A 26653-nucleotide genomic window follows, 5' to 3' on the forward strand; every position below is an offset into this window, starting at 1 on the left:
TGGCTACATTGGAATGTCATCAAACAGTGGTTTACACTGCCACCCACCTCAGCTCTTTTGACCCCCACATTGCCCCTTCAAGGTCAGTCTTGTTGTTACATGTTATACAGCTGGAGAAACAGGCTACAACAGCTGAAGTGATCCTCCAAGGTCACAGAGCAGCACTGGGGCTAGAACCCAGGTCTTTGATGCCTATGCAGTTCTACTCTCCTACTAAATGTGGTGCTTGTTCCAGGTACCTCTACCTTCTGGGAAGAAGCTACCTCCACTGGAGCTAAGAAATATTAAACCAATTGTGCTTTAAATGTTATACTTGTATGATTTCTAGAACTATGCAATAGAAAGAACAAAAAGTAGATACTTCCACTCCCCCATCCTGCCTCCCTCAACCCTTGTAATTTTCTTGGGCTCTTAACTTCTTTGTTCTTCTCCAGATATTGGCTTCTGTCTCTTGGCCTCTGTCTCTTGGAAATACATGCCTTTGCCCCTCCGTGGAGCTGTAGGGAAAGGGACTAGGAGGGTTCAGATTCTGTATTCAGGAGGAAGAGTTAAGGAAAATACAAATACCTGCAAGACAAAAAACCCTTTGTCCTGCAATGACTGATAGGTTTTTAGCACTCTCTAGCTGGGTGTGATGCTAAAGGAGGGGTTCTCAGAGTGTGCTCCAAGACCAGCAGCAAGAGCATGACCTGGGGACTGGTTAGAAATGCGGACTGTCCGGTCCCGCTCCAAACCTTCTGAGTCACACACTCTGGGGGTGCCCCCCCCAAGCAATCTGGGCTTTAACAAGCCCTCCAAGGGATTCGGATACTCACTCAAGTCTGAGAACCACAGATCCTTATACTGTTGTTTCCCAAAGATTGGGATGCTAATGAGATCAGAGAAAATCTGTCTCTTGGTTCTGCAGATGCTCCTCAACTTACTGTGGGGCTACATCCCAATAAACCCATCACAAGGCGAAAACATCCTAAGTTGAAAATGCATTTAATAAGCCCAATCTACAGCACATCATAGTTTAGCCTACTCTACCTTAAACGTGCTTAGAACACATTAGCCTATGGATGGGCAAAATCATTGCACACAAAGCTTATTTTCTAATAAAGTGTTGAATGTCTCATGTAATTAATTGAATGCTATCCTGAAAGTGAAAAACAGAATGGTTTTATATGTACTTGAAATATGGTTTAGACTGAATGTGTACCACTTTCACAACACTATAAAGTCTCAAAATTAGAAGTCATCCCAAGTTTAAGTTGAGGACCATCTGTATTTACCAAAGAGCCCTCAGGGAGCCTTAGGTAAAGGCGGATACACCCTGTTCTCCAGGAAGGAAGAGGAAGGGCAATTCAAAACAAAAACCAAACCAATAACCCTTTCCTGCCACAGAGGGCACCTGTGCTGGAGCTCTTGTCCTCCAATGCAGTCTCTCCCTGACTCCTTTCCAGTGTGGACAGAGATGTTGTAAAGGCAGGATGTGAGGGGACAGGCCCTTCCACCACCTGAGGGTGGCAGCTCCAGGGTCCCCCCAGGCCTGCCTTGTCCCACTCTGTCCTGAGTGTGGAACACCTCCAGGAGCTGGCCAAGGTTCTGTTCTCAGGAAACACAGCCTCCTACTATTAGCATTTTTGAGAAAGGCAATTGCTATGGTTTGGCTGTGTCCCCACCCAAATCTCAGTTTGGACTGTATCTCCCAGAATTCCCATGTGTTATAGAAATGGTCTTGGGGGCCAGTCTTTCTCATGCTACTCTCGTGATAGTGAATAAATTTTGTGAGATCTGATGGGTTTATTGGGGGTTTCCACTTTTGCTTCCTCCTCATTTTCTCTTGCCACCACCATGTAAGAAGTAATCAAGGCCTCTGCATGATTCTGAGGCCTCCCCAGCCATGTGGAACTGTGAGTCCAATTAAACCTTTTTCTTCCCAGTCTTGGGTATGTCTTTATCAGCAGCATGAAAATGGACTAATACAGCAATTCTGCCAACTCCCACTATGACCACATCCACCTCCCCAAAGCCAAGCAGAAGGGCCTCTGAATTGCTCTCCCCACCCCACCCCCACCACCCCACCTCTCCCTATCTCCTGGGGCTTGGGAAGTTAGGTGAGGCGGGGCTACCTTGACTTCAAGGAATTTTTCTTTTTCTCATCAAATGTGCTAAAAATCTATCTAGGCAGCAGAAATTTGAGAGAAGGAAATTGGGTTCAGATAGAGGATGGGAACTATCTAAGGAAAAGGGAGGATGATGAAGCATTTAGGACACTGCTATGAAACAAACAGATTTCTCCTTGGCTTACAACCTAGAGAAAGAGCCAGGACACTACAATACGACCCCAGCTAGAATCCCTCAGAATCTACTGTATCAGGTCCTGGTGGGCTCTGGGCACATAAAGGTGGCTATGATGCACACCCTGCCTTGGAGGGGGCTCGCTGCTGAGTGGCTGTGTCAGAAAAAATGATTTAGAGTGGAAGGTAGTTCTAGTCTATAACAGAGCATCGGTTCTACTGGAGATGCTGCAGAAGGCATTGGTCTCCTCCAGTGCACTCTGGGTACCAGGCACATGATCCCTTCTATTCCCACTGGGTCCTTCATGCTCTTCCCTCTACCTGGAATACCACAGTCCCTGCTCTTCTCATGAATGTCTCTTTCTATTACTGTAGATTCAGCTTAGGCGATACTTCCCTAGAGAGCACTCCCCTGACCACACACTAAGGCAGTGGTTCTCACTGTGGCCCCTGAACCAGCAGCAGCAGCAGCATCACTTAGGAACTTGAAAATATAAGTTCTCAGGGCAGCCCCAGATCACCTGTACTCAGAAGCCCTGGAGCTGCATCCAGCACCTGTGTTTTAACAAGCCCTTGAGGTGATTTGGATGCATACTTAAGTTAGAGACCTTCTACCTTAAGAAGTTTCCATCCTTCCCCTTCACCCTACTGTGAGCTCTTGAGGGCAGGGACCATTTCTTTGCAGTCATCACTTCCAGCACCCAGCAACCTGCCTGCCACATAGCAGATGCATGGAAAAGAGAACCCTGAAAAATAGTTGCATTTGTGCTGGGTCTTGAAGGATGAGTAGGAGTTTTCCAAATGGTCAGAAGTCAGAGAGAGGATGAAATTGTGGGTAGAAGGAACAGTGGGCACAAATATAGTGAAGTAGCTCAGGAGAGATGGAATTGTGAGTGTGTTACTGAAGGACTGTAGGACATGAGCCTGGGGATACAGATTAAAGGCCCAACTGTGGGGCACACTGCCAGGCTAAGAGGGTGGGACCCCTTATCTTCTAGATCACATAGTTCTCAATCTGTCCTGCACACAAGAATCACCTGGGGAGCTTAAAAAAATCACCAAGACCCCAGCCCCATCCAAGACAAAATCAGAATCTCTGAGGGTAGAGCATGGCACTCACATTGTCATACTCTCTAGAGGATTCTAATGTGCAGCCAGAATTAAGAATGCCTGCTTTAGGGATGCAGGTGCAGTGGCTCATGCCTGCAGCCCCAGGGCTTTGGGAGGCAGAGGCAAGAGGATCACTTGGGCTCAGGAGTTCAAGATCAGCCTGGGCAACATAGCAAGACTCCATCTCTATAAAAAATTTAAAAATTAGCCAGGTGTAGTGTCATGCACCCACAGTCCTAGTTACTTGGGAGACTGAAGTGGGAGGATCACTGGAGCCCGGGAGGTTGAAGCTACAGTGAGCTATGATCATGCCACTGCACTCCAGCCTGGGAAATAGGCAAGGGCCTGTTTCTAAAATAAAATAAGAATGTCTGCTATGGGCAGTGGAGAGTCATGGAAGTTATTTTAGCAGAGGTAGGATATAACCAACATGTGTTCTGGCAAGATCATTGAGGGCAGATTGGAGGATGAAGGGATGGATGGGTAGGTGGGTGGGTGGATGAGCAGGGATATGGGGCTATTGGCAAGAAGACCAGGCAGAAACTCTTGGTTCAAATGAGAGATGGTGAGGCCTGGGTATGGTCTTGTGGCCAGAGAAAACTGAATTTGAGAGACTTCTCAACAGGAGAGCAAATCCTCTTGGCGACTTCCTGGAAACAGCCAAGAGAGGAGGAAGGAGCAGATGGTAATTCTGAGGCAGAGATCTCAGGTGACTGGGTAGACGCCAATGACATGAACTGAGATAAGAAATGCAAGGGGAGCAGTAAGTTTGGGCAGAAAATGCATTGCTCATCTCATTTTCACTGCTTCCTAGGTGGTGGTGGAAATGGAAAGATTAAGGAGAGATGAGATAATTGAGCTGTTACCTAAATTACTTCAGGGGCTTAGCTGAACCTGGGAGGCAAGAAGTGAACAGCACCAGGGAATTAAATGTGCAAAATTATGGAAGCCACCGCCAGAAGGTGAGTTTCAGAGGGAAGGAAAAAGACAAGTTATCCGGAAATGATGGGGGAGTCTTGGGACGATTTGGGGACCATTAACTAGGTCATCTAGCCAGAGAGATGAGATGAGAGGAAGGGCAGAAAGGACAGTGCTGTCCTTATGAGAAGCTGCAAGCCAGGAGGCAGTGCAGTGTAAGACAGAACTGCAGGAGGCAGAACGAGCCAAGACAAGCAGGATGTTACCCGAAAGCAGCCAAAGCCAAAGACTCGTTAAGTTGTAGTGAGCAGCCGCTGTGAAGATTCCTTCCAGCTCTTGTTCACTCCTTGTGTTTGTGTGTCTGTGCTGGGCAGGACTAGGTGCTGTGAGTGCAGCAGCAACCAAGGCTGCAAGACCCTGCCCCACACGTCTTCCACTTAAAAGGAGATTCACAAAGAACAGAAAGTGATGAGGCAGCCTCATCAATGCAGTCATGAGAAGGAGGCTATGGAGCAGCAGGGGGCCTCCTTCTCTAGATCTGGCAGTGGAGTGGTCATGGATGACTTCCTGGAGGAAGCAGTTTCTAGACTGAGAACTAAAGGCTGGGCTGGAGTTTCACAAGGAGGAGCCTTCAAAGCGGAGAAATGTGATGACCAAGGTTCCAGGAGAAGCAGGAGAGGGCGTGTTGGCCAGCTGGAGGTAGGGAGGGGGTCCAGGCATAGTGTTCTGGAGTAGGAGGGTAAGGGTGAACTTGGAGACTGAGGCAGGGGCCACTTGGCAAAGGGTCTTTAACTCTCAATAGAGTTTGAGCTCCATCCTGGGATCAGCAGAGAGCCCTTGAAGGAAGGGTTTAGAGCAGGGGAGTGAAAGTGTAAAACTGTGCTTTCAAATTCTCGCTCTGGCTGCTGTGCAGAGCCGAGACTGGGAGAGAAACTGAGGGATTCAAGAAAGGCTTAGGTAGGAAATTGACTGGACAGGGAGACGATGTGGTTGGGGCTGGAAGTTAAGAGAGAGCAAAAGCTGTCCAGGATGACTCCCCAGTTTTTGGTTTCGGCACCCGGGGGGAACAGAAGGAGCCTCTGTGGAGATGAAGAGGAGTAGGTCAAGGGTGGGCAGGGAGGGAGAACGATGAGTTCAAGTTGAACAGGACGAGTCTAAAAGGCCATGGGGCATCCAGGTGGAGCTATCTGGGCTGGAGAGACAAACGTGGAAGCCAGCAGCAAGGAGTTGGATGCTATTTAAAACCACAGAACAACACAGAAGGCTTTACAAATGCCATGGCCACATGGCAGAAGAGGTCAGTCCCAGGGAAGCCTGGCAAGATGGTGGCCAGAGGGCTGGGGCAGGGCCAAGCTGCTGTGGTGTCTCCCCTCCTGCTTCCCTGGAAGAGGGCAGGATTGGACAATGTGCAGCCCAGCCTTCTCTGAGATGCTGTCCCAGGCCTGCAGTCCAATCAGAGGCCTGTTCTCTAGGTCCCCCCAGCATGGGAGACTGCTGGTTCTGCTCCCCTGACCTTCTCCCAGCCCTGGGTCCCTCCTGTGGGGCAGGTCATTTGTAGTCTGCAGAAAGCCTTGGCCACAATGGTACCAGGCAGGCTCTCACCATGTCTGAAAGAAGAGAGAAGGCCCACAAGTGGGACTCAGTACAGCAGAAGAGAACAGACAGCCACCTGGATGTGGGGATGGGCATTCACCAGTGTCTGCCATTCTATCCCCTGTGTCCTAGCCACTCACACCATGGAGTCACTCTGGGCTTAAATGCCAGAAGAGGGCTCTGCAGTCATTCTTTAGCATTTCATGTATTCCATACATTTTTGTTGAATGTTTTGTATAGATCAGACCCCAGGGACACATTCTTGAACAGACACAGTTCCTGCCTTCATGGAGCAGGCAGTTTGGTGTGCAGACAGACACCCCCCACGAGCCCACAAACATGGGTTGAGTTAGAAGTGCAGAATGTGCCGGAACAGAGGGGAGCCTGTGCCATCAGCACCCGTAACAACAGGGCTGGCCTGATTTTGGGGTCCCTGAAGTATCCCCAAAAAAGGGTTCATTAAGCTGGGCTCCAAAGGAAGAGTTGAAGGGCACAGTGAAGGGGGCTGAGCAGGTAGACTGGCAGGAGAAGGCTCCAGGCAGAGGGAACAGAATGGGCAAAGGTGCCTCAGGGTGGGGAGCTTGGTGCATTTAAGGAACTAAGAACAGCCTGGCTGGAGCCAGAGGCAAGGCAGAGGAGAGAGAGGGTACAGAGTGAGGCTGGAGGGGCCCACAGGGTCTCATGCTCTCCATCCTGTTTCCATCTAGCTCACACTGGGACTGCAGGAGGGATGAAGCATGAAGGCTCTGGACTGCAGAGCCAGAAGGTTGAAGGCTGCAGAAACCTTCAGCCTTCCCTGTTCTTGGGGATGCTTGCCCCTTTTGAAAGCGGAACCCCTTTGACTTGAGATCCAGCTCTGTGCCAACAGCCACTTTTGGAAGACATCAGAATGAATGAGGGCCAGTGCTCTTGGCCAAGGCACTCAGAGCGGCCCTTCTGCTTCTCCAATCTTGCATGCAAGCGTTGACCCAGCAAGCAGAAGCTGCTGAACTAAGACATCACGTTAGAACTTTTGCATATGTATGTATATATTTTCTTTTTTTTATGGCAAGAAAATAGCAATGAACATTTCTGGTGAGTCACAGCTTTCTTTCTTTGGCTAGGGGAGCTGGATATGAGGTTCTAGGAGACTGCAGCTAGAGGAGCCAGGCCTTGCCAAGCTGGTGAGTTGGGAAAATGAAATTAGCAGTGAGCCAGTTTCTCCAGCTTCTCGGCTGAGGGCCGGAAAATTCCGCTTAGCAAACAGAACGCACTTCCAAGCTTGCAGAGCTTCATGTTGCAGATGAAAGCTCCTGCCCTGGGACCAGGGTCCCTTTGGGAGGAAGGCAAGCTCCTGCTCGGGCTTCCTGCTCCCTTCCAGGACCTTCTCAGGCCTCACATTGGGCTTGCCTCTGAGAAATGCTATTTCAATTAGTTCTTCAGCCAGAAAGGTGCTTTTTTTTTTTCCTTTTTTTTTATTTACCAAATGAGATTTGTTTTGTATTCACACCTTTTTATTTTTATTTTTTTTATTGCATTTTAGGTTTGGGGGTACATGTGCAGAACATGCAAGATAGTTGCATAGGTACACACATGGCAGTGTGTTTTGCTGCCTTCCTCCCCTTCACCCACAATTGGCATTTCTCCCCAGGCTATCCCTCCCCAGCTCCCTACCCCCACTGTCCCTCCCCTATTCCCCCCAATAGACCCCAGTGTGTAGTACCCCCTTCCCTGTGTCCATGTACTCTCATTCAGAAAGTTGCTTTTAACCTCCTGCTATCTAAGCCGCCCCAAGCAGGATTCGGGATTCATTGCACTTGCTTGTAGCATGAATCATTAATTCAGTAAATAGTAACCGTGTGCCTGTTCTGCGCCAGGCAATGGTAAGCAAAATGAGCCACACTTCTCAATTCCTGGAGCTTACAGACTAGTGGGGGTCTCAGATAACAATCAGATAATCACAAAAATCCATAGAAAATAGCAGCAGGAAGAAGGGCTCTGAACGAGAAATGCATGGAGCCTGGAGAGCCTTTAACAGGATCTGTCCCAGGCCTTGCTCCTGGCTCCTGGTGGGTTTTTGGAGATCTTCGGTGTCCTTGTTGTAGACACAGCACCCTGGTCTCTGCCTTCACCTTTCCAAGGCATTCTCCCTGTGTGTCGGTCTCTATGCCCAAAGTTTCTTTTTTGTAAAGATATTAGGGCCCACCCCAATGACCTCATTTTTACCTGATTACCTCTAGAAAGACCCTGTTCCCAAATAAGGTCACATTTTGAGGTACTGGGGTTTAGGACTTCAGCATAGGAATTCTGAGGGGACACAATTCCACCCTGATATGGTTTGGTTGTGTCCCCACCCAAATCTCATCTTGAACTGTAATATAATCCCTACATGTGATGGGTGGGACCAGGTGCAGATAATTGAATCATGGAGGTGGTTTCCCCCATGCTGTTCTCGTGATAGTGAGTGAGTTCTCACAAGATCTGATGGTTTTATACGGGGCTTACCCCTTCACTGGGCACTCTTTCTCTCTTCTGCTGTCCTGTGAAGAGGTGCCTTCCACCAAGATTTTAAGTTTCCTGAGGCTTCCCCAGCCATGCCAAACTGTGAGTCCATTAAACCACTTTTCTTTATAAATTACTTTATAAATATTTACTTTATTATCTCCCCCCCACCCCCCACCAGGAGTCCCCTGAGGAGTGCGAGGCTGCCGTGCTCGGAGCTAGAGTGCAGTCCAGGGCCTGGCTCCAGCACTATTTGGCAACCCTGAGACAGAGTCATCCCAAAGGGGACTAATTCCATTCATTGAGTCCCCCGGCCAAAGCGGGCTCTGCTTATCAGTGTTGAGGGGCTATCAAGTCATGAGGCTTGGGTTCAAATGCCACTTCTGTCCCTCACCAACAAACTGAACTTGGAAAGTTACTATAGTTAAACCTTCTCTTTCCTTATTTGTGAAATGAGGTGACAACCACCTCATAGTGGTGCTTTGAGGACTAAATGACACAACCCATACAATTCTCTGAGTGCCAAACCCTGCACATAATAGTAACTTTTATTGTCAATACCATTATTACCACTAGCACCTCACTAAGTTATTGGGAAGATCTAAGGACTGCTGTACATAGACAAACAGCCTATGGTAAGTGTTCTAAAAATATTGGTTTTCCTTCTCCATTACTACCTGGTCCTTCTTCAAACTCTTATGTGAACTTCAAGGCCCAGTGCAAATATCCCTGTGATTTCCCCTCCAACCCAAGGCAGAATGATTCACGGGCTCACTGCTTCCTTTGGGATCCCATTCCTCACACTGCAGCATGAGGGTCCACGTTGATGTCTGTTATCCAGCAGTACCTCTGAGCTCTACTTAGACTTTCTGGATGGATTCTTGGTATCAGAGCAAAAATCCCTGCCTCACTAGGCAATTTCCTGTTGCTTTTTTCCACAGCAGTTCAAATAGCAGCAACCAAAACTTAACCCTCTGCATGGAGCATTTTTATCAAGCACAGCCCCTGGAAAGTGAGGGGTATCAAAGCTGAGAAAGCCAGAATAGAAGGGACTCTGTCACCCCAAATACAGAGCACAGGTCAGCCTCATCTCTTTCCTTGCAAGCCCCTTTGTCTTGGTTTACCTGCCTGCAGAATGGGTGCACCACGTGGTATGTGCAGCACTAGGCAGAGGAAAAGGCCCTGAGCCATGGCTTCCCAATTGTTTGGTGCCTGTGCTGTGCAGGTCGTTTAATCTTTCAGGCACCCCTCACACCCACCACTGTGAACCAAGTGCTCTACTGGATATCTGATAGGCATCACCTCATTGACCCTTCATGGGAAATGTTGTCTACTAGGAACGGGCTATCTTTATCTTTCTAGGTGAAGATACTGAGGTTTCAAGAAATTAAGTAATTTGCCCAGAAGGACACGGCTAGCACACGTAAGTGGCAGAGCTAGGAATCCAATCTGGGTTTACCTGACTCCAAAATGCAAAACCGGGTCAGTTCTTTCACCAGTCAGCTGTGGGTCTGAAGTTAGGGCTCACCCTGCCTTGCTTTCAGGTCCTTTACCTAACGGTTGGGGATGACAACACCTTCCTTGACTCTCCCAACTCTCACCAGGATTCTTGGGAGGATTTAAACAGCTAAAGGCTAGGGAAGGAATTTTCAAAGTGTAAGGTCCTATATAACCTTCAAAGATTATTATTATCCTATTTACCTAAAGGAATAGAGTCAAAACTAAACCCCTACATATTACTGTTTGTGAAAACCTCATTTCTTACATCTATTTTTCATTTTTAGTATAAAAATTAAATGATAGAAAAAATACATGTATATCAAGCATATGCATGCATAAAGAAATCACGTCCTAGTTAATGCTTTGGAAGTTGCTGATTAGAGTCTCTGAGGATTCCAGGGACTTTCGTGTGGAACCTGGGAAAGAGCCAGATGGAAAAAATTGGAAGGAGAAAAAGGAGCTATCTATAGCCATTGCAAAATCCACTCTTCAGGCTGAGCCTCCTGTCTTAAAATCCCTTCCCCTGATTAAAAAAAAAGGAAGTGGAGGATGAAGAAGGTAGAGATGAAGGATTCTCACTTTGCAGGAGGAACTGGAAGGGGACTTAGAGTGATTTGATGCTGGCTTTAGGATTTTTGCCATTCCTGCATACCACCACACTTAATATCTCCCTGTTGATGTCTTTTTTTTTTTTTTAACTTAAATGTATTTACAAAGAACTTCACTACTTTTAGCTTTAAAAAAAAAAAGCATCATTTGCCATAAATAGAAGTTAATAAAAAAATAAATTCAGTGAAAACAAAACAGTTTTTCAGTCTTGAGGTCTGTTCTCTATTTGTTAAAAAGGAGATTAGAGGGTATTAACAACACACTAGTACCAAACTGAGACTTTCTCCTCCAGGCTACCAGAAACCTTAAAAGAGAATTGAAAAGGTAATTCAATATCTATGGTTCCTGTGTTATCAAGAATCTCCTTTCATTTTGATCATCCATATTACAGAAATGCCACCCTTAAAATACCCGGCCTTTGTGTATATACCTCTGTGCATTGGGAACTCACTACCTCCCCAGGCAGCCCTTTCATTGGTGGACAGCTGTGGCTACTGGAACGTCTTTAAGGTTAAGTTGAAGTTTGTTTCTCTGAAAATGCTACCCTTGGACATCACGTCCTCCTTCTGCAGCCACACAAAATAAGTCTATTTGTTAAATATATTTAAAGAAAGCATTTGGTAGTGTCTTGGTTAATTCAGCCACTCACTGAAAAAAACTTTGATAAAGCATCAATTATATATCAGAGAGAGGGAGACTAGAAATGGTCCCTTACCTTCAGTCAGCTGGCAGACTGAAGTGAGAGAACCAGATATAGGAACTAGATCACTGCTTGATAATCTGATGCAAGCCCCATGAGAGAGACACACGACTCACACTGGAGGTGAGAGGAGCAGCTGACTGTAGGCTTGGGATCAGCAGCAGGGGCTTCACTGAAGAGACAAGCCCGAAGCTGGCCTCTATGTAGGAGCTGACCAAGGGGATAGTAGCAACCCCCTGATGCTCATCCAAGGAGGATGAGGTTGACATGGATGGGTGATTCTCAGGAAGCACTAAGCCACCCCAGAAAGGTGAGGGAATAAAATCAACAGCTAGCTGCAGTTTTGCATTTTTGAGTCAGGTAAACCAAGATTGGAATCCTAGCTCTGCCTCTTACCTGTGCTAGCCATGTCCCTCTGGGCAAATTACTTAATTTCTCTAAAACAGTGTCTTCAACAAGAGAGATAAAGATAGCCCCTTCCTCGCAGACCACATTCCCCGTGAAGGTGCAATTAGATGATGCCTATCAGACATCCAGTAGAGCACTTGGTCCACGGTGATGTGGATGTGAGGAGTGCCTGAAAGATTAAACGACCTGCACAACACAGGCACCAAAAAATCAGGAAAGATCCGGCTGGCACATGGTGCTGAGAGAATAGCAGCTCTAGAAAGTATGATGCTGCAAAGCCATTACTAGCTTGATACCAGCTGCAGTAATAGTAATAGCTGCAAATAGAGACACAAGCCCCACTGGAGGGCTTTCTCCATCTCTACCTCATTCTAAGCAAATGTTTTAATTCTGAATCCTTTTTATACGTATATGCTCAATTTATATGCTACAAAAGTGCTTCTCTGTTTAGGAATAGACTGGAAGACTAAGTCTAAATTATAGCATCTCTTAGAGACATGCTACATCTGCGGGAAAAAAAAAGTCCTGTGATGCTCTATCCCCACTAAGAAGTGTTTTCTTGGAAATGAAGTTAGTTGTTCACAGGAATCCTCTCTCCCAACTGCTCTGTGAAGCTGAAAGAGGCTCCAAACTTCCTTTGCACAGGATATCTGCATATAATATATTCCCTAACTAGCCAAGCACCTCTCAGCACTTTCCAAATTCTGGCTTTTCCCAAATGTTTAAGTCATATTTAAATAGAATGCCCTGTTGCTTTGTGTCACAGCAGTTCAAATAGCAGCAACCAGAACTTAACTCTCTGCATGGAGCATATTCATCAGGTACAGCCCCTGGAAGATGAGGGGTATCAAAAACTGAGAAAGCCAGAACAGAAGGGGACTCTGTCACTGCAGACACAGAGCACTATTTGCATAGAGTGTTGCTACTACAGAGAGTAACCCCAGTGTTTGTTTAGGACAGAGATTTTCAAATTAGGTCTCAAGAAGTGCTGGTTTGTGAAATATTAACACATATTACAGGGAGGGCCAGGTGCGGTGCCCAATTATAGGCAAAACTCTGCCTATAATTGCAGTGTTTGGGGCGGCTAAGGCAGGAGGATTGCTTGAGCCCAGAAGTTTAAGTCTGGCCCGGACAACATAGAAAGACCCCTGTCTCTAATAATAATAATAATAATAATTTAAAAAATTTTTCAGATGTGGTGGCATGTACCTGTAGTCCCAGTTACTTGGGAGGTTGAGGCAGGAGGGTCATTTGAGCCCAGAAGTTTGAAGCTGCAGTGAGCTGTAATCGCACCACTACACTTCAGCTTGGGTGACAGGGTGAGATTCTGTCTCAAAAATAATTAAATATGTAAATAAATAAATAAATACTATGGGGAGAGGGAATCCTGTGGTAAAATAGCTTTCAGAAAGAAGTCAACAGGCTTGGACCCACAGTTAGCGCCCCAACTCCAGTAGTGCGGCCGCCAGGGCTGGGCACCGCAGTTGCGCAGCTCGCTCCCGGTCCCTTTTCCTGTCCGCTCCCCGCCACCTCCTAACGCCGGCGTGACGTCACCACGACAGGCGGCCGCCATTACAGAGAGCCGAGCTCTGGTGCCTGAACGAGAAGAGGAGGAGGCGCAACAGCCGACGGCCGAATATCGCGGTGAGAGCCAGCGGGCCAGCGCCAGCCTCAGCAGCCTCCAGAAGTACACAAGGAACCGGCGGCGGCATGTGCGTGTGGCCCGTGTGCGGGCGGCGGTGCCTGAGCAGCGCCAGCGACAGCCTCCTGGGGCAGGTGGCATCATGGACGAGAAGGTGTTCACCAAGGAGCTGGACCAGTGTATCGAGCAGCTGAACGAGTGCAAGCAACTGTCGGAGTCCCAGGTCAAGAGCCTCTGTGAGAAGGCTAAAGAAATCCAGACGAAAGAATCCAGCGTGCAATAGGTTCAATTCCAGTCACTGTGGAGATGTGCATGGGCAATTTCATGATCTCATGGAACTGTTTAGAATTGGTGGCAAATCACCAGATACAAATTATTGTTTATGGGAGATTATGTTGACAGAAGATATTATTCAGTTGAAACAGTTACACTGCCTGTAGCTCTTAAGGTTCGTTACGGTGAACGCATCACCATTCTTCAAGGGAATCATGACAGCAGACACATCACACAAGTTTATGGTTTCTATGATGAGCGTTTCAGAAAATACGGAAATGCAAATGTTTGGAAATATTTTACAGATCTTTTTGACTATCTTCCTCTCACTGCCTTGGTGGATGGGCAAATCTTCTGTCTACATGGTGGTCTCTCGCCATCTGTAGATACACTGGATCATATCAGAGCACTTGCTCGCCTACAAGAAGTTCCCCATGAGGGTCCAATGTGTGACTTGCTGTGGTCAGATCCAGATGACCATGGTGGTTGGGGTATATCTCCTCAGGGAGCTGGTTACACCTTTGGACAAGATATTTCTGAGACATTTAATCATGCCAATGGCCTCACGTTGGTGTCTAGAGCTCACCAGCTAGTGATGGAGGGATATAACTGGTGCCATGACCAGAATGTAGTAACGATTTTCAGTGCTCCAAACTATTGTTATTGTTGAGGTAACCAAGCTGCAATCATGGAACTTGACGATACTCTAAAATACTCTTTCTTGCAGTTTGACCCAGCACCTCGTAGAGGTGAGCCACATGTTACTCGTGGTACCCCAGACTACTTCCTGTAATGAAATTTTAAACTTGTACAGTGTTGCCATGAACCATATATTGACCTAATGGAAATGGGAAGAGCAACAGTAACTCCAAAGTGTCAGAAAATAGTTAACATTCAAAAAACTTGTTTTCACACGGACCAAAAGATGTGCCATATAAATATACAAAGCCTCTTGTCATCAACAGCTGTGACCACTTTAGAATGAACCAGTTCATTGCATGCTGAAGCAACATTGTTGGTCAAGAAACCAGTTTCTGGGATAGTGCTATTTGTAGTTATTTTTGCTTTCTCTGAGAGACTGCAGATAATAAAATGTAAACATTAACACCTCGTGAATACAATTTAACTTCCATTTAGCTATAGCTTTACTCAGCATGACTATAGATAAGGATAGCAGCAAACAATCGTTGGAGCTTAATGAACATTTTTAAAAATAAGTACCATTGGTCTATATCTCTGTTTTGGTACCAGTACCATGCTGTTTTGATTACTGTAGCCTTGTAGTATAGTTTGAAATCCGGTAGTGTGATGCCCCCTGCTGTGTTCTTTTTGCTTAGAATTGACTTGGCTATGCGGGCTCTCTTTTGGTTCCATATGAAGTTCATGGTGGTTTTTTCCAGAGATATAGACCAATGGAACAAAACAGAGGCATCGGAGGCAACACAACATATCTACAACCATAAAATCTTTGATAAACCTGACAAAAACAAGCAATGGGGAAAGGATTCCCTGTTTAACAAATGGTGTTGGGAAAACTGGCTAGCCATGTGCAGAAAGCAGAAACTGGACCCCTTCCTGACACCTTACACTAAAATTAACTCCAGATGGATTAAAGACTTAAACATAAGACCCGGCACCATAAAAACCCTAGAAGGAAATCTAGGCAAAACCATCCAGACATAGGAGTAGGCAAGGACTTCATGAACAAAACACCAAAAGCATTGGCAACAAAAGCCAAAATAGACAAATGGGACCTAATCAAACTCCACAGCTTCTGCACGGCAAAAGAAACAGTCACTAGAGTGAATCGGCAACCAACAGAATGGGAAAAAATTTTTGCAGTTTACCCATCTGACAAAGGGCTGATATCCAGAATTTACAAAGATCTGAAACAGATTTACAGGAAAAAAACAAGCCCATTCAAAATTGGGCAAAGGATATGAACAGACACTTTACGAAAGAAGACATATATGAGGCCAACAATCATATGAAAAAATGCTCATCGTCACTGGTCATCAGAGAGATGCAAATCAAAACCACATTGAGATACCATCTCACGCCAGTTAGAATGGCAATCATTAAAAAATCTGGAGACAACAGATGCTGGAGAGGATGTGGAGAAAAAGGAACACTTTTACACTGTTGGTGTGAGTGTAAATTAGTTCAACCATTGTGGAAGACAGTGTGGCGATTCCTCAAGGCCTTAGAAATAGAAATTCCATTTGACCCAGCAATCCCATTACTGGGTATATATCCAAAGGACTATAAATCGTTCTACTATAAGGACACATGTACACAAATGTTCATTGCAGCACTGTTTACAATAGCAAAGACCTGGAATCAACCCAAATGCCCATTGATGACAGACTGCATTGGGAAAATGAGGCACACATACACCATGGAATATTATGCAGCAATCAGAAATAATGAGTTTGTGTCGTTTGTAGGGACATGGATGAATCTGGAGAACATCATTCTCAGCAAACTGACACAAGAACAGAAAATGAAACACCACATATTCTCACTCATAGGCGGGTGATGAAAAATGAGAACACATGGACACAGGGAGGGGAGTACTAAACACTGGGGTCTATTGGGGGGAAAAGGGGAGGGCCAGTGGGAGAGGGAGGTGGGGAGGGATAGCCTGGGGAGAAATGCCAAATGTGGATGAAGGGGAAAAAGGAAGCAAAACACACTGCCATGTGTGTACCTATGCAACTGTCTTGCATGTTCTGCACATGTACCCCAAAACCTAAAATGCAATAAAAAATTAAAAAAAAAAAATAAGTACCAAGGCCTCCCCTCTACTTGTGAGTTTTGAAATGGTTCTTTTTCATTTCAGGGATACCATTTAATTTAATTACATGATTTGTCTGCACTCAGTTTATTCCTTACTCAGATCTTAGCCCTATGTTGTTCTTTGTTATTGTCAGAACCTGGTGAGTTGTTTTGAACAGAACTGTTTTTTCCTCTTCCTGTAAGACAGTGTGACTGCACAAGAGCACTGCAGTGTTTTTCATAATAAACTTGTGAACAAAAAAAAAAAAAAAAAAAAAAAGGAAGTCAACAGGCTTACTTATTGCAAAAGTCAGTCTTCCTTATCCTCATTCTCCTCCTCCTTTTCCCCTTCCTCTCTCCCATTCCAACATCTCAAAGTATTGGTGTTTTAGAGCACATTTTCCTGGAGGAAGAGAAAGTCTTATTCCCAGGAAACGTCTGTGTTTGTGGAGCCATCAATTCATTTGGACAAGACCATCCACCTACCCCGAGAGGCAGGTTTGGGGGCCCCATATGTGCTGCCCACTATCCCACAGTCCTTCTCAGGAAGGGCTCAGCTCCAGGCCTTCAGAAGGAAAGGCCAAGCTCAGGTTAGGCCTAGCTTGCAAAGGGCAGTAGATGGTGGATTTGATGCTGGTGAAGAAGAGGGAAGGCCAGTGTACCCTGAAAGTGAGTTGAAAACCATTGATCACTCAGAAAATCATCACACTGGCTCTTCAAAGCGAATGCCCATCAGACTCCCCCAGGGGGCTTGTTAAATACATATTGCCAGGCTCCACCCCCAGAAGTTCTGATCTAGCAGGTCTCCGGCAAGGCCCCAGATCTTGCAATTCTAGCAGGTCCCCATGTGATGCCGATGCTGCTGGTCCCATTCCCCAAACGGGGAGACTATGGCACAGTCCACACTCTATACTCTATCCTTTCAGCAATATAGTACCTGTACCAGGCACATGAGTGAGTGGCACTTAACCCAGATGGCCTCACCAAGCTCCTAAGGCAGCCAGAAAGCAAGCATGCCCCCTTTCCCTGTCCTCCCTGCACAACTCTAATTACCACTTGACTTTCATTCACTCATTCATCAGTCAATGACATTCAGTAGCAACCATGTGCCAGCCCTGTGAGAGGTGCTAGGGACTCTGGGTCAACAGTCACCCTCTCTGCCATCTCGGAGCTTGCAACCCAGTGGTTGTCCAAGAGGAGAGACAAGTAAACAGATTATGACAACACAGGGCTATAGCTCTTACCTCATCCTCTTCCCTAAGTCCTTCCCATCTCAAGGCAGAAACAGGAGACATCCTTGTTCTCTCTCTTTTCTTCTGTTCTCCTCTGAGAGGTTTCCTGGCATCTGATGACTTCTCTCATCTGCTGTGTTCCCACCCAGGACATCACTGCCCCTGCCTGGAAAGCTATATCCACATGCCCATGAGTGGGCTCCTCAGCTCCACCCTCCAACCCAGGTGGTGTTTTAAACATATAAATCACATCATGTGACTCCCTGCTTCCCAATCCCCATACTCACTAATTCTGGTCACTTGGCCTCCATCCCCTTCCACTGCCCCATGCTGTTTCTTCTCAACTCTTAAGTCTCACTTCCTCCAGACGCCTTCGTGACCATGGTCCAGCTTGGTGTGGGCTACCAACCCTTTGACACTCCTCCAATAAGAGGAGGGCTTTATTTCTCCTTTCCTGAAGCTGAGCTAGCGCTGAGACAACTTTGGCAAATAACATCTGGGTCAGGGGGAGGTGACACCATGCCAGCTCCAGGCCTAGTAGTTAACAGGAAGCCACAAGCTACTGTGTTGGAAGTCTGATGCCCAGTTGAAGCAGGAGGCCCTGACACAACATGGAGAGGAGGGCAGCCCAGCAGGGCCCAGCCTACTAACTGTCCCCACAGAGGAACAAGGCATGCAAGTAAAACTGTCTGGGACCCTCCAGACCAGGCCCTTTGCCAGCTGAATATCACAGAACCATGAACACCACACACAGCAGAAAAATCACCCAGCTGAGCCCTGTCCAAATCCTCAATCCATTAAACCACAAGGTACACTAACTTTGGCAGCACTGCAGTTATACAGGATAGATAACCAGAACATAGTCTATTTATAATTTCCATCATAGCAATCATTGGATTACAGCTGGTCTTTTTTTAGCTGCTTTTTAATGTTTTATTCTTCATCTCTCCCTGTAAATTTCACCATAGCAGGAACCAAGTCTATCTTGTTCACCACTGTATACCCAGGCAGGGTCTGGCACATGGTAGGTACTCAATAAATACTGGTAGAATAAGCAAATAAATAAGTACATCAGAGTGTGACAGGCACAGAGGGAGGCCCCAGGTGGGAATCAAGGAAGCTTTTCAGTGGAAGTGACATCTCAGTGCTATGGGCTGATGGCACGTAGGTGCAGGGCTCAAAGGGCACAGCTATGGGATTGGGCCCCCACAGCCATACCAACTACGAGGCCTCCCCAAGCCATGTTCTTGTCTCTCAATATCTGGCAGCAAAAACCATGCTTCATTTATCTTTGTGTCTTTGGCACTGAGTACAGCCCAGGAAAATATGAGGTCCTCAATGCATGCATTTCAAACAAATGAAGTCCCACGTGGCTTCTTGGAGAGAGAATCCTGAGCTGGAAGTTAAGAACCCTGGGTTTTCATGCTCAACAGCTCATTGCATCCTTGTTAAAATAAGCTGCTCAGTTATATTTGTTGCTCAGTTTGCCTGATATAAAACCATTGATTCCCTCTGTACTTCCCTGGGTTGTCATCAACCTTATAAGAAAGCAAGGATGTCAGAGTCCTTTGAAAAAGGGTTTGTTAGAATTGGAATGTGTGTTGTTAGAAAAGAAATATGATGATATTGTTCTCTAAATGTTAACCTGCCCCAGGGAAGCCTTCAGAGCCATCATGCGAGCCTTTCTTTGGATCACATGCCACGTGGAACTCAGCCCAGGTGAGTCTAGCCCTGAACACGGCACAGTGTGTGCTCCCGGGCAGCAGCACATTCTTCCATTGCCCAGGTAGGGAGGGAACAGCTGGGGCCTTAGGGAGACATGGCCCATGGAGCACAAGGAGGAGCAATAGACTCGGAGCCAAGGACCTGAGTTCCCATCCCAGTTCTGCCCCTAATTTGCCATAAAATCTTGGGCAAATCAGTTCCATCTCCGAGGCAAATCTCTCAGCTAAAGTGGACTAGATAGACCAAATCAATCCTCTCCCTTCCTTCCCTCCTGTCTTCTTCCCTCTTTCCTCCCTTCTGTCCATGTACACACACCCCAGCTCTGCCAAGCACCGGATCCACTGCTGCAGTGGAAATAAAATGACAAGTCCTGGGCTTTGCCCTCAAGGCATTGAGGGGCTACTTGGCAGGTAGATGGACATTATTAAACCAAGAATCTTTATGATGGTGAGACAAGGCTTCTCAGAACAGCCCAAATGAAGGGAGCAGAGGGCAGCACAGGCCCTACATGCTGAGCTCCAAGGAAGAGGCAACCCAAGGCCAGTCAGTGCCCCAGGGTCAAAAGGTGAGTCCAGCCTGTCCCTAGAGACTCTACACTTGCAGAAGCTGAGATGGCTCTACCATCACATTAGCATCGTGCAGAGGGCCCCCTCCAGCTGCACTGGCCTGGGCCAGCACTCTAATTAGACTTTCATAGTGTGTCAGGCAGCCTGCATGGCCCGGCTGCCAGCTGGGGCTCCTGTTCCGTCTGGTGGCCTCAGTTAATGAATCCATGAGGGGCTGGCCGAGCTCATTATAGGTGATGCAAGGAACAGGGTGCCCCCCCCATGTCCCCAATCCCTGCCTTTTCCATCTCCCCATGTGCACACTAAGAATGGGAAGAGAGCTGATTCCTAACCAAGAGGAAGGAGCAGGCAGGAGACAGCCCTGTCTGCCTCTGAGGAGAGGCCGAGATGTGGTGGCTCCAGTGGCCGCTCAGCCAGAGTCATGGGTTTCTGAGTCAATGTCTGTGCCTGTGGTTTCAGGGAGAGTCTGGATGCCATAGATACTCTGGCACTGCACTAGACCCTTTCTTATCCCAGGCCAAGGAGACACAACAAGAGTAGAATGTTCAATTCTGTCTCTTTCCAACTGTGGGTTCATAGACATGTTTGGACAAGCTGCTTTCTCAGAGCTTTATCATCCTCATCTTTATGATGGGGTAGTAATATCCATCTGGCATCAAAGTAAGTGCTCAGTGAATGTGTTCAATACATTATCTTTGTTTTTATTCTTAAAAGACAAGGGACAAGGCCGGGCATGGTGGCTCCTGCCTGTAATCCTAGCACTTTGGGAGGCCAAGGTGAGCAGATCACCTGAGGTTGGGAGTTCAAGACCAGCTTGACCAACGTGGAAAAACCACATCTCTACTAAAAATACAAAATTACCGGGTGTGGTGGCACATGCTTGTAATCCCAGCTAACTGGGGAGGCTGAGGCAGGAGAATCACTTGAATCCTGGAGGCAGAGGTTGCAGTTAGCTGAGATCGCACCATTGTACTCCAGCTTGGTCAACAAGAGTAAAACTCCATCTCAAAAAAAAAGGACAGGAGAGAGAAGTTTCCAAAATTTGAGTAGTGAGACTATGAAAGATATTTTTCCCTTTTCTGTACTTTATAAATTGTATACAATGAGCATTTTACCTTTGTTGTTTGAAAAAGTACAAATTTTCTCCAAAATATATGTCCAAAAAATGAGAAGATGTATGTGAAAGGGTCTAGACTATGTCTGGGTGAATATTATTAGTAGAGGCTTCCTGCTGCAGCAAAAGATTGAATAGAAGAGATTGGGTGGAAAAAGCAGCATGGTATTTGCAAATGTGTAATGCAGCAACTTCTTATCCCCACATGCCAAGAGAAGGCACATAAGTGAGTGTTTAGATGCACAGACTAAGGGAGGGGTTTAGGGGAGTTTAAAGGAAGAGAGCTCCTGGCCAGAGTGGGATGGGAAAACCGTGGACAGGAAGATGGAAGCAACCCAAGTGTCCTCCAGCAGATGAACAGACAAACAAAATGTAGTCCATCTGCGCTATGGAATATTATTCAGCTTTAAAAAGGAAAAACATTCTGACACATGCTACCACAGGGATGGACCTCAAAGACATTGTGCTGAGTGAAGTTAGCCAGTCGCAAAGAGATAAATAGAGTATAACTGTACTTATGTGAGCTTTCTACAGCAGTCAAATTCATAAAGACATAAAGTAGAATGGTGGTTGCCAGCAGCTCGAAGGCATGGCAGGGAATGGGGAGTTCATGTTTAGTGGGGATAGAATTTCAGTTGAGGAAGATGAAAAAAGCACTGGAGATGGTGGTGACGGCTGCACAACAATGTGAACGTGCTTAGTTCATTTAAAAATGATAGAAATGGTCAATTTTATATGATGTGTGCTTTGTCACAGTTAAAATATATATACACAGAGAGGCCAGGTGTGGTGGCTCACGTCTGTAATCCCAACACTTTGGGAGGCTGAGGCAGGTGGGTCATTTGAAGTCAGGAGTTCAATACCAGCCTGACCAACATGGTGAAACCCTGTCTCTACAAAAAATGCAAAAATTAGTTGGGTGTAATGGTACATGCCTGTAATCTCAGCTACTCAGGAAGCTGAGGCAGGAGAATCACTTCAATTCAGGAGGCGGAGGTTGCATGAGCTGAGATCACGCCACTGCACTCCAGCCTGGATGACAGAGCAAGACTCTGTCTCAAAAAAAATACACACACGTGTACACACACACATACATACACACAGGGTGGGGGAGAGAGAGAGAGTAGGGGACGGAGAGAGAGAGAAACAGGGCAGATGAAGCAAGTCACTTGTCTCCTGGTGTTGAGGGCCACTGGCTGGAGAAATGACCTAAGGAAAGGGTAGAGTCCAGGGAGTATGGCTGAAAGAGAGACAGTGCTGGAGGGGGACCTGCCGAGTGGAGTCCTGCATGGTTGGCACAGTCCAAGTGAGATTTGCTGCTTCCTGCCTGCCTGCATTTAATGAGCTGAAGCTGAGGAGTTCTAAGCGCAGAAGGTTTTGTAGCTGGAGGATTCAGGGCCTGCCAAGTCAGTGCCCTAGCAGATGGTGTCTCCATGAACTCAGAGCTTGGGGTATGAGAAATCAGGACAGGGGACAGTTTGTGCATCGTAAATAAGTAAATAAGGCAGGGAAAGAGCCTGGGTATGGAGGTCCTCCAGGGGAGCAAGGAAGAGGAATGTTTGAGCATCAGTTCCATGGAGAAGAAATTCACTATGCTAAAGGAATTCAGAAGAAGACTGGCTGACACCCAAATGAAAGACAAATGGATAGGGACAGGATGTCCTGAAGGGAGGTAGGGGTCTCATCAGGGCGCAGGAGGCTAGCTCAGTGCTGGTGCTTGGTAGGATAATAATGACAGCAACAATTGATCGAGTACCTATTGTCTGTGACAAACACTCTTCTTGGGTTGCTCATTTTTTCCCTTCAGGAAACTTCTGCAGAGGATCTCTTTCTAGCTTCTCTTTACCTATGAGGAAGACTGAGGCTTGGAGGTATAAGTAACCTGCAGAGCCAGGGCCTTGAAGACATTCCCTCTACCTCCAATGAGGCCAGCCTCCTTTTTGCTTTGCCACTAACTGTCTACCCACCCCAGTGCTGCCTCCCATTTCTGTGCACCCATACCCAACTTCTTACTTGAACTGGTGCTCCCGGGAGCTGCGGATTTTGGAGGAGAAGCGCTCAGCCAGCTTCTCCAGGCTGCGGGAGTACTCGAGCTCAATCTCAGCTTTCCTGCGGAAAAACTCCTGGAGGTCTTGAAGCAGCTGCAGTCGCGACTCTGATTGCTGCTCCAGACATTTGAACTGCTCCACCAGCTGCGTACGGATCTCTGCAGGTACACAAGGGTGGGAGCATGAGACCAGTGGTAGATGGGGGCATTGGGGTCCATTCTGCTGCTGTCCCAGGGCCTGTAATTCAGGCAGCTCCCTCCTACCACCACCCAGAGCATCTCTGAGCTCAGCCTGAGCCCAGACCTTGCTTGGCAGAGCATTGGCCCAAAGATTTCACTCTTGCTCTTTTCTGCCATTGGTCTAAACAAATGTTTCCAAAACTTGAATCATTGCATGTCACCACCATGATTTTTCCCATATCCACATGCCCCAAGCATTCTTATTTCTTCCATATGAACTAGTGAATTGACTCGCTTTTCTTACAGAGATGATCTTGCTTAAAGTGCAAAGTTTCCTATCACTACAATAAAGTGAAAAACTAGGACTCCTTGCAGCCTGGGAAATAATTCAATGAAAACAAAAACATTGTAAAATTCTATCTAGAGATGATTGCTTACCAAAGGCCCCAAGCCCAAGCTGCTGGCTTGTTATCAACCAAAGGAAAATGGCAGTGTGACTTTCTCCGTGTGTAGTCAGGACTGAGAAAGGGCCGAGAAGGGCATGCTCTTCCCTCTTGGGTTTCAGTGTTATCTAAGGCCACGTGTCCTACTTTAAATCACTTTGAATCCATGTATGAACCTCTCAGATACCACACTTCAGAAAATACTGATTGCTCAACAGGTCTATGCAACCTGGGCAACAGTTCAAAAGCTGGAAGCTGGAGTTAAACATCACCATCATACAAGCTATGCATGTAACCATTACACTTGGACTCCATACATTTATAAATAAATAAATGTACAAAGTTAGATTCTCTTCCAATAATAAAAAATGTTTTTGAAAAGTTGGTATTAGCAAATCTTTCTTTAATCAAGGGATCATAAACCCTTGCTACTCAAAGTGTGATCCATGAGGCTCAGCCTGTAATCCCAGCACTCTAATAGGCTGAGGCAGAAGAACCACTTGAGGCCAGGAGCTCAAGACCAGCCTGGGCAAAATAGAGAGACCTCATCTTTATTTAAAAAAAAAAAAAAAACGTTTTTAAATCATCCAGGTGTGGTGGCATGGGCTTGTGTTCCCAGCTACTCAGGAGGCTGAAATGGAAGGATTGCTTAAGCCTGGGAGGTCCAGGCTGCAGTGAGCCATGACTGTGCCATTGCACTCTGGCTTATATGACAGAGCAAGACTCTGTCTCAAAAAAATTAAAATGTGGTTCATGGACTAGCAGCATCAGCATCACCAGTGGGCTTGTTAAAAATGCAGACACCTATACAATAAAAGAAGACCTCATGCCTAGTAAAAATTTTAAAAAGCAATTAGCTGAGCATGATGGCACATGCCTCTAGGCCCAGCTACTTGGGAGGCTGAGGTTGCTTGAGCCCAGGAGTTCAAAGCTTCAGTGAGCCATGACCATACCATGATGCTTACAGGGAACTCCTATAAGAGAAAAGAAAAGAATGGAGACAGAAAGAAAAAGAGATGAAAAAAAGAAAAAGAAAGAAAAGGAAGGAAGGAAGGAAGGTAAGAAAGGGGAGGGGGGGAGGGGGAGGGGCAAGGGCAGGGGCAGGGGCAGGTGAAGGAAAGGAAAGGGGAGGAAGGAAGGGAAGGATGAAAGAAGGGAAGAAAGGGAAGGAGGAAAGGAGGGGGGGAGGGGAAGGAGGGAGGGAGGGAGGGAGGGAGGAAGGAAGGAAAAAGAAACACAGAATCATCCAAACTCATCAAGATGCATAAATTAAATGTATACATTTGGGAGCACTTCGATTATACCTTAATAAAGCTAAAAAAAAGCTGCAGAGTAAAGTCTCAGGCTCCAGCCCATACCATCCAAATCAGAATCTGCATTTTATCAAGATTTCCCAGGTGGTTCTCGTGCAGCTTAAAGTTTGGGTAGCACTGCCATCAACCATCCTGCCCATCTCATTATGAGAAGCATTTCCCATGCAGAGTTATGCTTTCTGTTTAATGATTTATCAAATGTATAATAATGTTATTTTGATAAACTGTGTATTAGTGATCACTGTAATGATACACAAATCAATATAAAAGGAAGATCCTTAGAGTTCAAAGGAATTTAAATGTCCATTTCAGTTTACATACATACATACAGTTAAAAAAGGATGATAATCTTAAAACTTTCAAATATAAAATATGTTAGGATTAAATTTTACAAAGCAGGTGAAAGGGAATTAGGAGTTCAAGAAGGCAAAGAAAGAACAGTGTAAAACATTGGACTTGTTCAGGTAATTTTTGATGGATGATGGTAGAAACCAATGAATTATGGTATTTATTCTGTGACCAGGCAATTTCACTCACGATACATACACACAAAAAATCAGTGCCTATGTTCACCAAAAAATATATACAAGAATACTTATAGCATCTTTATAGCCAAATATTAGAAATGACCCTAAATGTCATAGAACAGATTTTTTGAATGTGAGATATTGAGTGAAATAATATGCAACAATGAAAAAGGAATGCTACTGCTCCCCACAGTAACATGCTTGAAACCCATAGACCTTGTGATTATGAAAGAAGCCAGAACAAATGAGGTTTTGCAAAACTAGTTTATGGTGATAGAGGCTGGAAAAGTGGTCACCTTTTATGGGTACTGATGGAGAGAGGGAATAAGCATGCCTTCTGAATACTGGAGACGTTCCACACCTTGATGTGGGTGGTAGGGACACTGATAAAAATTAATTGAGCTGCTCACTTAGTATTTGTGCATTCTACTACATGAAAGTGAGGCTTCAATAAAAAGACAAAATTAAAAATTGCTATGTTAGTTTCTATTTGATACATTTTCAAGAATTTTTTGAGACAGGGATCTCTATGTTACCCAGGCTGGTCTTCAACTCTTAGGCTCAAGCAATCCTTCTGCCTCGTCCTTCTAAATAGCTGGGACTAAAGAGGTAAGCCACCCCGCCCATCCTACCCCCCAACATTTTGATACAGTTTTAAGAGAGTGGTATGGTATAATGCTACACTACAACGTCAATATTTAAAACATGGCCAAAATGATATCCTTGGTAACTTACCAAACTTAGAATAAAATATTTTATTTTATTTAGCACAAACTAAAGAATGAGACATTTTACATGTCAACTTGAAATGTATGCAGAAGAGATATTTTTGTTCCCAAAGTTCATGTAGAGGGTAGATAAGCAAAAAAAAAAAAAAGTTGAAAACCACTGCTTCAGGGCCCATATGAAGCACTGCTCCTCCCAGAAAGTCCCTGGGCTGCCAGCCCTGGTGACCCTCTTCTGAACTCCCATGGCACGTACAGTAAATCTCAGATTGCCTAGTGCTGTTCTGTTTGGGTTTTTTATTGTTAGTTTCATTCCTTCATGTATGCATGCCATCTCTGCCTTATCGCCTCAAACTCTGAGGGTAGATTCTCCCAGCACATAATAGGTCATCAGAATATCAATATCTGTATAGCAAACTACTATTTCCCTTTTTTTTTGAGATGGAGTCTTGCTCTGTCGCCCAGGTTGGAGTGCAGTGGCACCATC

General features: G+C 45.9%; 1 protein-coding gene and 1 pseudogene across 13 annotated transcripts in view; one reads left to right on the plus strand and one right to left on the minus strand.

Annotated features, from left to right (window-relative positions):
- Nucleotides 1-26653, minus strand: part of SRGAP3 (SLIT-ROBO Rho GTPase activating protein 3) — a 267844-nt gene that overhangs the window by 125132 nt on the left and 116059 nt on the right. For 12 of the 13 annotated variants that reach the window (XM_035276174.3, XM_078351588.1, XM_035276173.3 and 9 more), the window contains exon 2: nt 22945-23137. In XM_035276174.3, the coding sequence (XP_035132065.1) occupies nt 22945-23137 (193 nt within the window). Of the gene's footprint in view, nt 1-20678; nt 20822-22944; nt 23138-26653 lie in introns of those variants that run through there. The other variant, XM_078351583.1, reaches the window with a different exon arrangement.
- LOC100896828 (serine/threonine-protein phosphatase 2A catalytic subunit alpha isoform pseudogene) lies at nt 13140-14457 on the plus strand (annotated as a pseudogene).

Source organism: Callithrix jacchus, chromosome 15, assembly GCF_049354715.1.
Source record: "Callithrix jacchus isolate 240 chromosome 15, calJac240_pri, whole genome shotgun sequence".
NCBI lineage: Eukaryota > Metazoa > Chordata > Mammalia > Primates > Cebidae > Callithrix > Callithrix jacchus.